The sequence below is a fragment of the Lactuca sativa genome, chromosome 5 (genome assembly GCF_002870075.4).
Source record: "Lactuca sativa cultivar Salinas chromosome 5, Lsat_Salinas_v11, whole genome shotgun sequence".
In the NCBI taxonomy this organism is placed as follows: Eukaryota; Viridiplantae; Streptophyta; class Magnoliopsida; order Asterales; family Asteraceae; genus Lactuca; species Lactuca sativa.
This window is the reverse complement of record NC_056627.2, coordinates 165,997,760-166,009,374: the sequence shown is the minus strand read 5'-3', so window position 1 is coordinate 166,009,374 and position 11,615 is coordinate 165,997,760. Positions and strand designations below refer to the sequence as shown.

Genomic DNA, 11,615 nt, shown 5'->3' with positions numbered 1-11,615 from the left:
TATTGAAGTCCATGGGCTATGGGCCTATTTGCAAAGTCCATCTAGTTAATAGTACTTAATGTGTAAATTGAATCATTTGGAACACACACAAGGAAAACACTCTAAACCCTCCCTCCCTCTCAAAAATCGTCCCTCTCTCTCTTTGGGATCAAGAGCAGCCAAGGGGCTGTTTGGAGCTTAATTCTTGTTCATTTCCAGCCTTGATTCGTATTGGTATGAACCTCCTTATCCTTTCTTACGACTTGATTCATAACCTTGTTCTAGTTTTATGATTTCATCTTCACCTCTTCTCCTTCTTATTTTATTGTAATTGTATGTTATACATCATCTCAAGATCCTATCTTCACCCCATATATGGTGGATGATGGATCTAGGGGATTACATGTGGCAAAAGATCATGGAAACCCTAAAAGGGAGAATGATGATTTTATGTGCTTATGTTTATTTTCATGTTGATTATTATTACATCCTTGTGGCTAAATGAAATCCTAATGATCCCTAACCCTTTTTAGTACCACCATTATCATGGGGACTGAATTGGGATGATGAACACATCTTAAAATGTGTTTCAAAAGGAGAAGGATGGATAAGCCAAAAAGGAATCACGGGTGGCTACGATTCTGTTTTCCATCAGATCTGTAGTCATTTTGTAAAAATCATATCTGGAGCTCTAGAACTCAGACGGACCCCAAAACTGTTCCAAAAGTTCCCAAATTGAGTTGGCTAACTTTCTTAAGAAGGCCAACCTCACTGATAAGGGCTTTATCTATGTGAAAGAATGGCATCTTTTCTGTTAGGTCTGATCCGGGTCTGTTCTGATATGTCATTTTGTTTTCATCATTTCTAAGGCTTGGAAAAGGATCCAGAGTGATTCCAAGTTTCTATATGTTCCTTATATTATGAATTTAAGATCTGGAGAATATGGGGTGTTATTTCCAATTATAAATTGGGTATAATGGATCCACACTCCAGGTCAGTGGGCAGTCACCAGATTTTGCTAGTGCTGTGATTGTCCACAATGTGAATTTTATATATGGAGTTTGAGAGATGCTTTTCATTCAATTCCAACTCTGAGACTTTCACTTTTATGTCCTTTACTTCTCTTAATTTTCTTTTGGACTAATTCTACTCACAAGTTGGGTAGAATTGGCCAACATCACTTGACTGTATTGTTGGAGACAGAAGTGATACACCATTTTGTAAAATTCATATTTAATTCATCTTTTGGAGTTAGAATGAGTTCTTTATAGTTGTGGAATCCAGAGCAATCATAGTTCCCTATAAAATTTTGTTAAAGCTATGTTTCTGTTTTAGATTTTGGAGTAAGTCCGTTTTGAACAGCAGGTCTGTTTTAGAGACCTTGCTGTGATTACTCTTTTCTCAACTCATAGCTTCGTTACTTCTCCTTTCTAACCTTTAGTCCTTCTTAGGTGAGGTTTTGAAGTTTGCTCAATCTTGGTAGCATTATTTGATTGTTAGCCATCCTTAATACTCACTCAAGGTGAGTTCTCTCACACCGTTGTATTGATGATTGTGTTTGCTAGTTAGCTCGTGTGTGATTATTTGAATTTATTATAAAAGCATGCTATATAAGTATTGTTTTAATTCGTACATGTGCACTGTATATAAATAATTATGGATATGGGGACACCACCAAAGGATACGGATTTACCGGTGCGGGTAGGTAAGATCACCAACGTAATACTCTTCGTGAGGTGCGGTGATTAGGGCCAAATGATACGGGATCTTCCCGGTGCGGTTCAAACCTACAAGTCCTTCTCGTAATATAGACATTGATTCGTTCTTTGCCTTTATCATTATAATTGGAAAATGGATTAGGGCTAGTAAATATGAATGTTAGTACAATGTCTGTGTTTGAATTCACTAAGCTTCGTGCTTACGTTTTTCCCTTATAACTTTTCAGGTGTTAAGATTAAAGAGGCTAAGGCTTGACATGGAGCATCGGGACATCGCTACTAGTTATTTTGTTGGGACCTTATTATTATTATTACATCCACACTTATTTTATATGATTATTAAGTTGATGGATTATGTTATGACTATTTCAGTTGTTTTAATTTAATTTAAGATGGGTTTTAAAAGTTTAAAATTTTTGCAAAAAAAAATTGGGTGTCACAAGTTGGTATCAGAGCCACAGTTTGAGTGAACTAGGCATTCTTGTGGATGTTCTAGACTCAAATTTGAGGCTCTATAAGAGTTTATTTTCTTTTTAAAATATTTTTTTCAAACTTTCTGAAGACTAGTAGTGAAAGATGTCGCGGTGTACCAGTCAGCCAGCCAAGTAAGCCTTATTTCTTATGTTAAATGTTTATGTTAAATTGTTGTCTATGAATTGGATTCTATAGCCTTAAAATATTAGATTACACACTTAGTTAGTGTTAACATGTGAGAGAGTTGTAAAATTAACGGCTAGAGCGAACTGTAAATTTTGAAACTAGACGCGAATGCGAAATTGGAACTTGTGTGGAAGGTAGTAGAAGGGCCCCTACTATTTGAAACATCGGTGCCGGTTTCGAGTCGGGGCAAGGTTGAAAAATTTTTCGCAAGCTGAGTGTTTTGTCTTCCTAGAAATATCTAGGCTGAATTGTTTCTAAGATTTTCCTTCTCCTGTGGATACCAATGGCTCTGCCTGCTCGACTTAATCAGCTCCAAATGGAGCAAGTTAGGGATATTGTCGCTGAGGAATTCAATAACGGTTTCAACGAACTAATCCCGGGTGTGACCAACGACATAATCAACCAATTCGGTGCTATTCTGGATGAGCGCCTCGCGGCTATTCCTGGGGAAGCGTTACTGTCTCTGCCTGTTCAGGATTCGGCATACTACTTCGAGAAGTTCAACAAGTGTAGCTCTCCTCTTTGGAATGGTGAATTCGACCCAGTTGCTACTAAGCCCTGGGTGTCAGATGTTGAGGGCGCCTTCATAAGTGTTGGGTATCCGGACTAGTACAAAACAGTGATCGCCATGAATCAGCTGTGAAAAAGGGGAAAGACATAGTGGAACACCATCACCGCTCTATTGAACGAAGACAAAGTGAGGGCCATGTCTTGGGCCCAATTTGTGGAGAGGTTCGAGGCACAATATGTGCCTAAGGTGGAGAAGCAGCGGATGCAGCAAGAGTTCATGGCCTTACAGCAGACTACCGAATCCGTTAGTGACCTGAACGCCAAGTTCTTGGAGATGCTATCTTTTTGCCCCTCGTTTGCTGGGAACGAGGCCTGGTTAGTCAGCCGGTACACGGCCATCCTACGTATCGATATTCGGGAATTCGTTAGCATGCAGAAGTTCTCGACTTTATCTGCGATCATGGATGTAGCGAGGAGGAGGGAAATCGAGTTGCAGACCCAGTCCAAGAGGAAGGCCAATGACACCTTTTCCAAGACATCCAGAGATGCCCAGAAAACGCAAAAGCAGGGTAGTAAGTCAAGGTATGAGTATAGGACGTCTTTAGGGCGAGAAAAATATGTTGATATGCTACAACTGCAAAAAAAAGCCAGTTCATCATTGGAAGAATTGTAGGGATCCCCCTGCGAGTGCAGTACCTCATATTACTTCTGCAGTTCCCGTCTGCTATCACTGCAACGAGACGAGACACAAGAAGCCTGAATGCCCGAAGTTGAAGACTGGTAAAGGAGACAGGGGTACAAATCCTGCAATTGCATCATCCTCTAAGGGAACCATTATGGTGACACGAGGTCGTGCTCACCAGATGACTGTGGAGGAGCCGGTGATTACAACGACAGTGGCAGACACTTATTTGCTAGATTCCAAGCCCGATGTTGTTATGTTTGATAGTGGTGCTACCCATTCTTTTGTATCTCACACGTTTATTAATCGTTTGGGGCGTATTATCGGAAAATTGGCTCACCCAATGGTTGTCGATGTTGTCGACAACCGCACTATTTATGTCACCGATGTCTATCGGGGTTGCACTCTCGAGTTTTCTGGAGTTGAATTCCCTATTGATCTTATCCCTATTGCGATGCGAGAGCTCTGCGTTATCGTAGGCATGGATTGGCTTGATGCGTTTGATGCGGAAATCCACTGTCGTAAGAAGCAAGTTCGTGTTCGAAACCCTAGAGGTGGAGAACTTATTATTCAGGGGGACATTCCCCGCCTGGCTATGGCTTCTTGCTCTTCTGCTATAGCACTAGACGACGTTCCTATCGTTTTCGACTTCAGCGATGTCTTTCCGGAGGAACTCCCTGGCTTGCCACCTGTTCGGCAAGTGGAGTTTCGCATTGATTTGGTGCCAGGTGCGACTCCGGTAGCGAAATCTCCTTACCTCTTGGCACCACCTGAAATGAAAGAGCTCCAAGATCAACTTCAAGAACTAAGTGATAAAGGGTTTATACGGCCAAGCTGCTCGCCTTGGGGTGCTCCTATTCTCTTTGTGAAGAAGAAAGATGGATCCCAGCGAATGTGTATTGATTATAGGGAGCTAAACAAGCGCACGATAAAGAATAGGTACCCGTTGCCACGTATTGACGATCCTTTCGATCAGCTTCAGGGAGCATCTTGGTTTTCCAAGATTGATTTACGTTACGGTTACCATCAGATGCGGTTTTGTGAAGAAGACATTGAGAAAACAGCATTCCGTACTCACCCTCTGACATTGAGAAAACGGTATTAAGGTCAATCAAGCCAAGGTTAATGCGGTTAAACAATGGAAGATTCCAAAAACACCTTCTGAAATTCGTAGTTTCTTGGGTTTAGCCGGTTATTACCGGAGGTTCATTGAAAATTTCTCTAAAATCGCCTTACCACTCACCCGATTGACCAAGAAATCAATGAATTTCGTTTGGGGCCCGGAGCAGCAGCTGGCGTTTGATGAGCTAAGGAAACGATTGTGTGATGCTCCGATTTTGGCCTTACCTGATGGGGTTGAGGATATGGTGGTTTACTGTGATGCATCGCTTCAAGGTCTTGGTGCCGTGTTAATGCAACGAGATAGGGTGATAGCCTATGCCTCCCGACAGCTGAAACCCCACGAACGAAACTACCCTACTCATGATTTGGAGCTTAGGGTTGTTGTTTTCGCTCTTAAGATTTAGAGACACTATCTCTATGGAGTGAAGTTTATCATATACACTGACCATAAGAGTCTAAAATATTTGTTCGAGCAGCGGGATTTGAATATGAGGCAGATCCGATGGTTGGATGTGGTAAAAGATTATGATTGTGAAATTCACTACCACCCCGGTAAAGCTAATGTGGTAGCTGATGCTCTCAGTCGTAAACAATCTGCTGAACCGATTCGAGCTAAGTGTCTCCGGATCACGATGGTGTCGTCTTTGTTAGATCTAATCCGGGACGCCCAAAAGACGGCAATACTGGAAGAAAACATCTGGCGTGAGAAGATTGGGAAAGATTTGCCTAAGATGGAACGAGACGGGCAGGGTTTGCTGACTCGCTACGGTAGGGTTTGGGTTCCATATACCGGGGGAAATCGGAAAACCCTAATGGATGAGTCTCATAAGTCAAAATTTTCTTTCCATCCTGGTGCTACTAAAATGTATCGGGACCTTCATGAGGCTTACTGGTGGCATGGAATCAAGAATGATGTGGCTCGATTTGTGGAAGAATGTATGACCTGTCGGAAGTTCAAGGCGGAACACCAGAAACCGCATGGGAAGTTGCAACCATTGGAGATTCCTGAATGGAAATGGGAGCATCTAACCATGGACTTCATTACAAAACTTCCTAGAACTGCCCGAGGATCAGATACGATATGGGTGATTGTTGATCGTTTGACTAAGAGTGCTCACTTTCTGGCTATAAAGGAGAGCTCATCGGCGGAGAAATTAGCCGAGATCTTTGTTCGGGAGATTGTCTCATTATATGGGGTGCCCGTTTCTATTGTCTCCGATCGAGACACCCGATTTACCTCTCGGTTCTGGAGGAAGTTTCAAGAGGAATTGGGCACACGATTACATTTTAGTACCGCCTTCCATCCGCAGACAGACGGGCAGAGTGAGCGGACGATTCAGACCTTGGAGGACATGCTTAGGGCGTGTGCGATTGATTTTGGGGGTAGTTGGGATGACCATCTACATCTAGCTGAGTTTTCTTATAACAACAGCTATCACTCGAGCATTAAAATGTCTCCGTATGAAGTCTTGTACGGGAGGAAGTGCAGGACGCCCGTTTGTTGGGGCGAGGTTGGGCAGAGGGTACTTGGGAGTACCGATATCGTGCTACAGACTACGGAGAAAATCCAAGTGATTCGGGATCATTTGGTCACAGCGAGCAGTCGTCAGAAAAGTTATGCCGACAAAAGACGCTCCAATCTTGAGTTCCAAGTGGGAGATTATGTGTTGCTTAAAGTTTCCCCCTGGAAAGGTGTGATTCGATTTTGGAAGCGGGGAAAGCTCGGACCCCGATTCATTGGACCCTACAAGGTCATAGCTCGTGTGGGGAAGGTGGCTTACCGTTTAGAGCTTCCTGACGAGCTTAGTCTAATTCATAATACGTTCCATGTGTCTCAGTTACAAAAACGTGTTGTTGATGAGACCGCTGTGATACCACTGGAGGACATACAAATTGACGAGCGTCTCAATTATGTTGAGAAACCAATCGCTATTTTAGAACGAAAGACGAAAGCTCTCCGCAACAAGACTATAAAACTGGTTAAGGTGCAGTGGCAACATAGGAAGGGTTCAGAATGGACTTGGGAACCGGAATGCGAGATGCGGGCTCATTATCCGGATCTGTTTCTAGGTGTTGACTTCGAGGACGAAGTCCGTTCTTAGTGGGGGAGAGTTGTAACGCCCCAGGTTTTCTCGGTACGTTTGGTTATTTTAATTTAATTATCCTTGTAACCTTGGGTTAATTTATTTAACCAATGTCTGATTTCTTATGTTATTGGACTCTTTTGATCATCTTGTAAACTCCTTTTATTGAAGTCCATGGGCTATGGGCCTATTTGCAAAGTCCATCTAGTTAATAGTACTTAATGTGTAAATTGAATCATTTGGAACACACACAAGGAAAACACTCTAAACCCTCCCTCTCTCTCAAAAATCGTCCCTCTCTCTCTCTTTGGGATCAAGAGCAGCCAAGGGGCTGTTTGGAGCTTAATTCTTGTTCATTTCCAGCCTTGATTCGTATTGGTATGAACCTCCTTATCCTTTCTTACGACTTGATTCATAACCTTGTTCTAGTTTTATGATTTCATCTTCACCTCTTCTCCTTCTTATTTTATTGTAATTGTATGTTATACATCATCTCAAGATCCTATCTTCACCCCATATATGGTGGATGATGGATCTAGGGGATTACATGTGGCAAAAGATCATGGAAACCCTAAAAGGGAGAATGATGATTTTATGTGCTTATGTTTATTTTCATGTTGATTATTATTACATCCTTGTGGCTAAATGAAATCCTAATGATCCCTAACCCTTTTTAGTACCACCATTATCATGGGGACTGAATTGGGATGATGAACACATCTTAAAATGTGTTTCAAAAGGAGAAGGATGGATAAGCCAAAAAGGAATCACGGGTGGCTACGATTCTGTTTTCCATCAGATCTGTAGTCATTTTGTAAAAATCATATCTGGAGCTCTAGAACTCAAACGGACCCCAAACCTGTTCCAAAAGTTCCCAAATTGAGTTGGCTAACTTTCTTAAGAAGGCCAACCTCACTGATAAGGGCTTTATCTATGTGAAAGAATGGCATCTTTTCTGTTAGGTCTGATCCGGGTCTGTTCTGATATGTCATTTTGTTTTCATCATTTCTAAGGCTTGGAAAAGGATCCAAAGTGATTCCAAGTTTCTATATGTTCCTTATATTATGAATTTAAGATCTGGAGAATATGGGGTGTTATTTCCAATTATAAATTGGGTATAATGGATCCACACTCCAGGTCAGTGGGCAGTCACCAGATTTTGCTAGTGCTGTGATTGTCCACAATGTGAATTTTATATATGGAGTTTGAGAGATGCTTTTCATTCAATTCCAACTCTGAGACTTTCACCTTTATGTCCTTTACTTCTCTTAATTTTCTTTTGGACTAATTCTACTCACAAGTTGGGTAGAATTGGCCAACATCACTTGACTGTATTGTTGGAGACAGAAGTGATACACCATTTTGTAAAATTCATATTTAATTCATCTTTTGGAGTTAGAATGAGTTCTTTATAGTTGTGGAATCCAGAGCAATCATAGTTCCCTATAAAATTTTGTTAAAGCTATGTTTCTGTTTTAGATTTTGGAGTAAGTCCGTTTTGAACAGCAGGTCTGTTTTAGAGACCTTGCTGTGATTACTCTTTTCTCAACTCATAGCTTCGTTACTTCTCCTTTCTAACCTTTAGTCCTTCTTAGGTGAGGTTTTGAAGTTTGCTCAAGCTTGGTAGCATTATTTGATTGTTAGCCATCCTTAATACTCACTCAAGGTGAGTTCTCTCACACCGTTGTATTGATGATTGTGTTCGCTAGTTAGCTCGTGTGTGATTATTTGAATTTATTATAAAAGCATGCTATATAAGTATTGTTTTAATTCGTACATGTGCACTGTATGTAACTAATTATGGATATGGGGAAACCACCAAAGGATACGGATTTACCGGTGCGGTGGGTAGGTAAGATCACCAACGTAATACTCTTCGTGAGGTGCGGTGATTAAGGCCAAATGATACGGGATCTTCCCGGTGCGGTTCAAACCTACAAGTCCTTCTCGTAATATAGACATTGATTCGTTCTTTGCCTTTATCATTATAATTGGAAAATGGATTAGGGCTAGTAAATATGAATGTTAGTACAATGTCTGTGTTTGAATTCACTAAGCTTTGTGCTTACGTTTTTCCCTTATAACTTTTCAGGTGTTAAGATTAAAGAGGCTAAGGCTTGACATGGAGCATCGGGACATCGCTACTAGTTATTTTGTTGGGACCTTATTATTATTATTACTTCCGCACTTATTTTATATGATTATTAAGTTGATGGATTATGTTATGACTATTTCAGTTGTTTTAATTTAATTTAAGATGGGTTTTAAAAGTTTAAAATTTTTGCAAAAAAAAATTGGGTGTCACAAGTTGGTATCAGAGCCACAGTTTGAGTGAACTAGGCATTCTTGTGGATGTTCTAGACTCAAATTTGAGGCTCTATAAGAGTTTATTTTCTTTTTAAAATATTTTTTTCAAACTTTCTGAAGACTAGTAGTGAAAGATGTCGCGGTGTACCAGTCAGCCAGCCAAGTAAGCCTTATTTCTTATGTTAAATGTTTATGTTAAATTGTTGACTATGAATTGGATTCTATAGCCTTAAAATATTAGATTACACACTTAGTTAGTGTTAACATGTGAGAGAGTTGTAAAATTAACGGCTAGAGCGAACTGGAAATTTTGAAACTAGACGCGAATGCGAAATTGGAACTTGTGTGGAAGGTAGTAGAAGGGCCCCTACTATTTGAAACATCGGTGCCGGTTTCGAGTCGGGGCAAGGTTGAAAAATTTTCGGCAAGCTGAGTGTTTTGTCTTCCTAGAAATATCTAGGCTGAATTGTTTCTAAGATTTTCCTTCTCCTGTGGATACCAATGGCTCTGCCTGCTCGACTTAATCAGCTCCAAATGGAGCAAGTTAGGGATATTGTCGCTGAGGAATTCAATAACGGTTTCAACGAACTAATCCCGGGTGTGACCAACGACATAATCAACCAATTCGGTGCTATTCTGGATGAGCGCCTCGCGGCTATTCCTGGGGAAGCGTTACTGTCTCTGCCTGTTCAGGATTCGGCATACTACTTCGAGAAGTTCAACAAGTGTAGCTCTCCTCTTTGGAATGGTGAATTCGACCCAGTTGCTACTAAGCCCTGGGTGTCAGATGTTGAGGGCGCCTTCATAAGTGTTGGGTGTCCGGACTAGTACAAAGCAGTGATCGCCATGAATCAGCTGTGAAAAAGGGGAAAGACATAGTGGAACACCATCACCGCTCTATTGAACGAAGACAAAGTGAGGGCCATGTCTTGGGCCCAATTTGTGGAGAGGTTCGAGGCACAATATGTGCCTAAGGTGGAGAAGCAGCGGATGCAGCAAGAGTTCATGGCCTTACAGCAGACTACCGAATCCGTTAGTGACCTGAACGCCAAGTTCTTGGAGATGCTATCTTTTTGCCCCTCGCTTGCTGGGAACGAGGCCTGGTTAGTCAGCCGGTACACGGCCATCCTACGTATCGATATTCGGGAATTCGTTAGCATGCAGAAGTTCTCGACTTTATCTGCGATCATGGATGTAGCGAGGTGGAGGGAAATCGAGTTGCAGACCCAGTCCAAGAGGAAGGCCAATGACACCTTTTCCAAGACATCCAGAGATGCCCAGAAAACGCAAAAGCAGGGTAGTAAGTCAAGGTATGAGTATAGGACGTCTTTAGGGCGAGAAAAATATGTTGATATGCTACAACTGCAAAAAAAAGCCAGTTCATCATTGGAAGAATTGTAGGGATCCCCCTGCGAGTGCAGTACCTCATATTACTTCTGCAGTTCCCGTCTGCTATCACTGCAACGAGACGAGACACAAGAAGCCTGAATGCCCGAAGTTGAAGACTGGTAAAGGAGACAGGGGTACAAATCCTGCAATTGCATCATCCTCTAAGGGAACCATTATGGTGACACGAGGTCGTGCTCACCAGATGACTGTGGAGGAGCCGGTGATTACAACGACAGTGGCAGACACTTATTTGCTAGATTCCAAGCCCGATGTTGTTATGTTTGATAGTGGTGCTACCCATTCTTTTGTATCTCACACGTTTATTAATCGTTTGGGGCGTATTATCGGAAAATTGGCTCACCCAATGGTTGTCGATGTTGTCGACAACCGCACTATTTATGTCACCGATGTCTATCGGGGTTGCACTCTCGAGTTTTCTGGAGTTGAATTCCCTATTGATCTTATCCCTATTGCGATGCGAGAGCTCTGCGTTATCGTAGGCATGGATTGGCTTGATGCGTTTGTTGCGGAAATCCACTGTCGTAAGAAGCAAGTTCGTGTTCGAAACCCTAGAGGTGGAGAACTTATTATTCAGGGGGACATTCCCCGCCTGGCTATGGCTTCTTGCTCTTCTGCTATAGCACTAGACGACGTTCCTATCGTTTTCGACTTCAGCGATGTCTTTCCGGAGGAACTCCCTGGCTTGCCACCTGTTCGGCAAGTGGAGTTTCGCATTGATTTGGTGCCAGGTGCGACTCCGGTAGCGAAATCTCCTTACCTCTTGGCACCACCTGAAATGAAAGAGCTCCAAGATCAACTTCAAGAACTAAGTGATAAAGGGTTTATACGGCCAAGCTGCTCGCCTTGGGGTGCTCCTATTCTCTTTGTGAAGAAGAAAGATGGATCCCAGCGAATGTGTATTGATTATAGGGAGCTAAACAAGCGCACGATAAAGAATAGGTACCCGTTGCCACGTATTGACAATCCTTTCGATCAGCTTCAGGGAGCATCTTGGTTTTCCAAGATTGATTTACGTTACGGTTACCATCAGATGCGGGTTTGTGAAGAAGACATTGAGAAAACAGCATTCCGTACTCACCCTCTGACATTGAGAAAACGGTATTAAGGTCAATCAAGCCAAGGTTAATGCGGTTAAACAATGGA

The 11,615-nt window shown here is 42.1% G+C and overlaps 2 protein-coding genes across 2 annotated transcripts; both read left to right on the top strand.

The window, feature by feature from the left end:
• The first annotated feature begins 3,129 nt into the window (after positions 1–3,129).
• Positions 3,130–9,248, top strand: LOC128134253 (uncharacterized). The gene is made up of 3 exons (XM_052771780.1): positions 3,130–3,449; positions 3,541–4,189; positions 9,183–9,248. Exons 1-3 carry the CDS (start codon positions 3,130–3,132, stop codon positions 9,246–9,248), a joined length of 1,035 nt encoding a protein of 344 aa, XP_052627740.1.
• An 804-nt stretch (positions 9,249–10,052) lies between these two features.
• LOC111921817 (uncharacterized) lies at positions 10,053–11,411 on the top strand. The gene is made up of 3 exons (XM_052771779.1): positions 10,053–10,372; positions 10,464–11,112; positions 11,382–11,411. Exons 1-3 carry the CDS (start codon positions 10,053–10,055, stop codon positions 11,409–11,411), a joined length of 999 nt encoding a protein of 332 aa, XP_052627739.1.
• The last annotated feature ends 204 nt before the right edge of the window (positions 11,412–11,615 follow it).

Excerpts from the sequence above, each read along its gene's own strand:
- LOC128134253 (XM_052771780.1), top strand. The coding sequence starts at position 3,130 with ATGCAGCAAGAGTTCATGGCCTTACAGCAGACTACCGAATCCGTTAGT. Across the intron at positions 3,450-3,540 it reads AAGCAGGGTAGTAAGTCAAG|GGATCCCCCTGCGAGTGCAG; the intron begins GTATGAGTATAG and ends GAAGAATTGTAG. Across the intron at positions 4,190-9,182 it reads CACTAGACGACGTTCCTATC|ACTAGTAGTGAAAGATGTCG; the intron begins GTTTTCGACTTC and ends AACTTTCTGAAG.
- LOC111921817 (XM_052771779.1), top strand. The coding sequence starts at position 10,053 with ATGCAGCAAGAGTTCATGGCCTTACAGCAGACTACCGAATCCGTTAGT. Across the intron at positions 10,373-10,463 it reads AAGCAGGGTAGTAAGTCAAG|GGATCCCCCTGCGAGTGCAG; the intron begins GTATGAGTATAG and ends GAAGAATTGTAG. Across the intron at positions 11,113-11,381 it reads CACTAGACGACGTTCCTATC|GGAGCTAAACAAGCGCACGA; the intron begins GTTTTCGACTTC and ends TATTGATTATAG.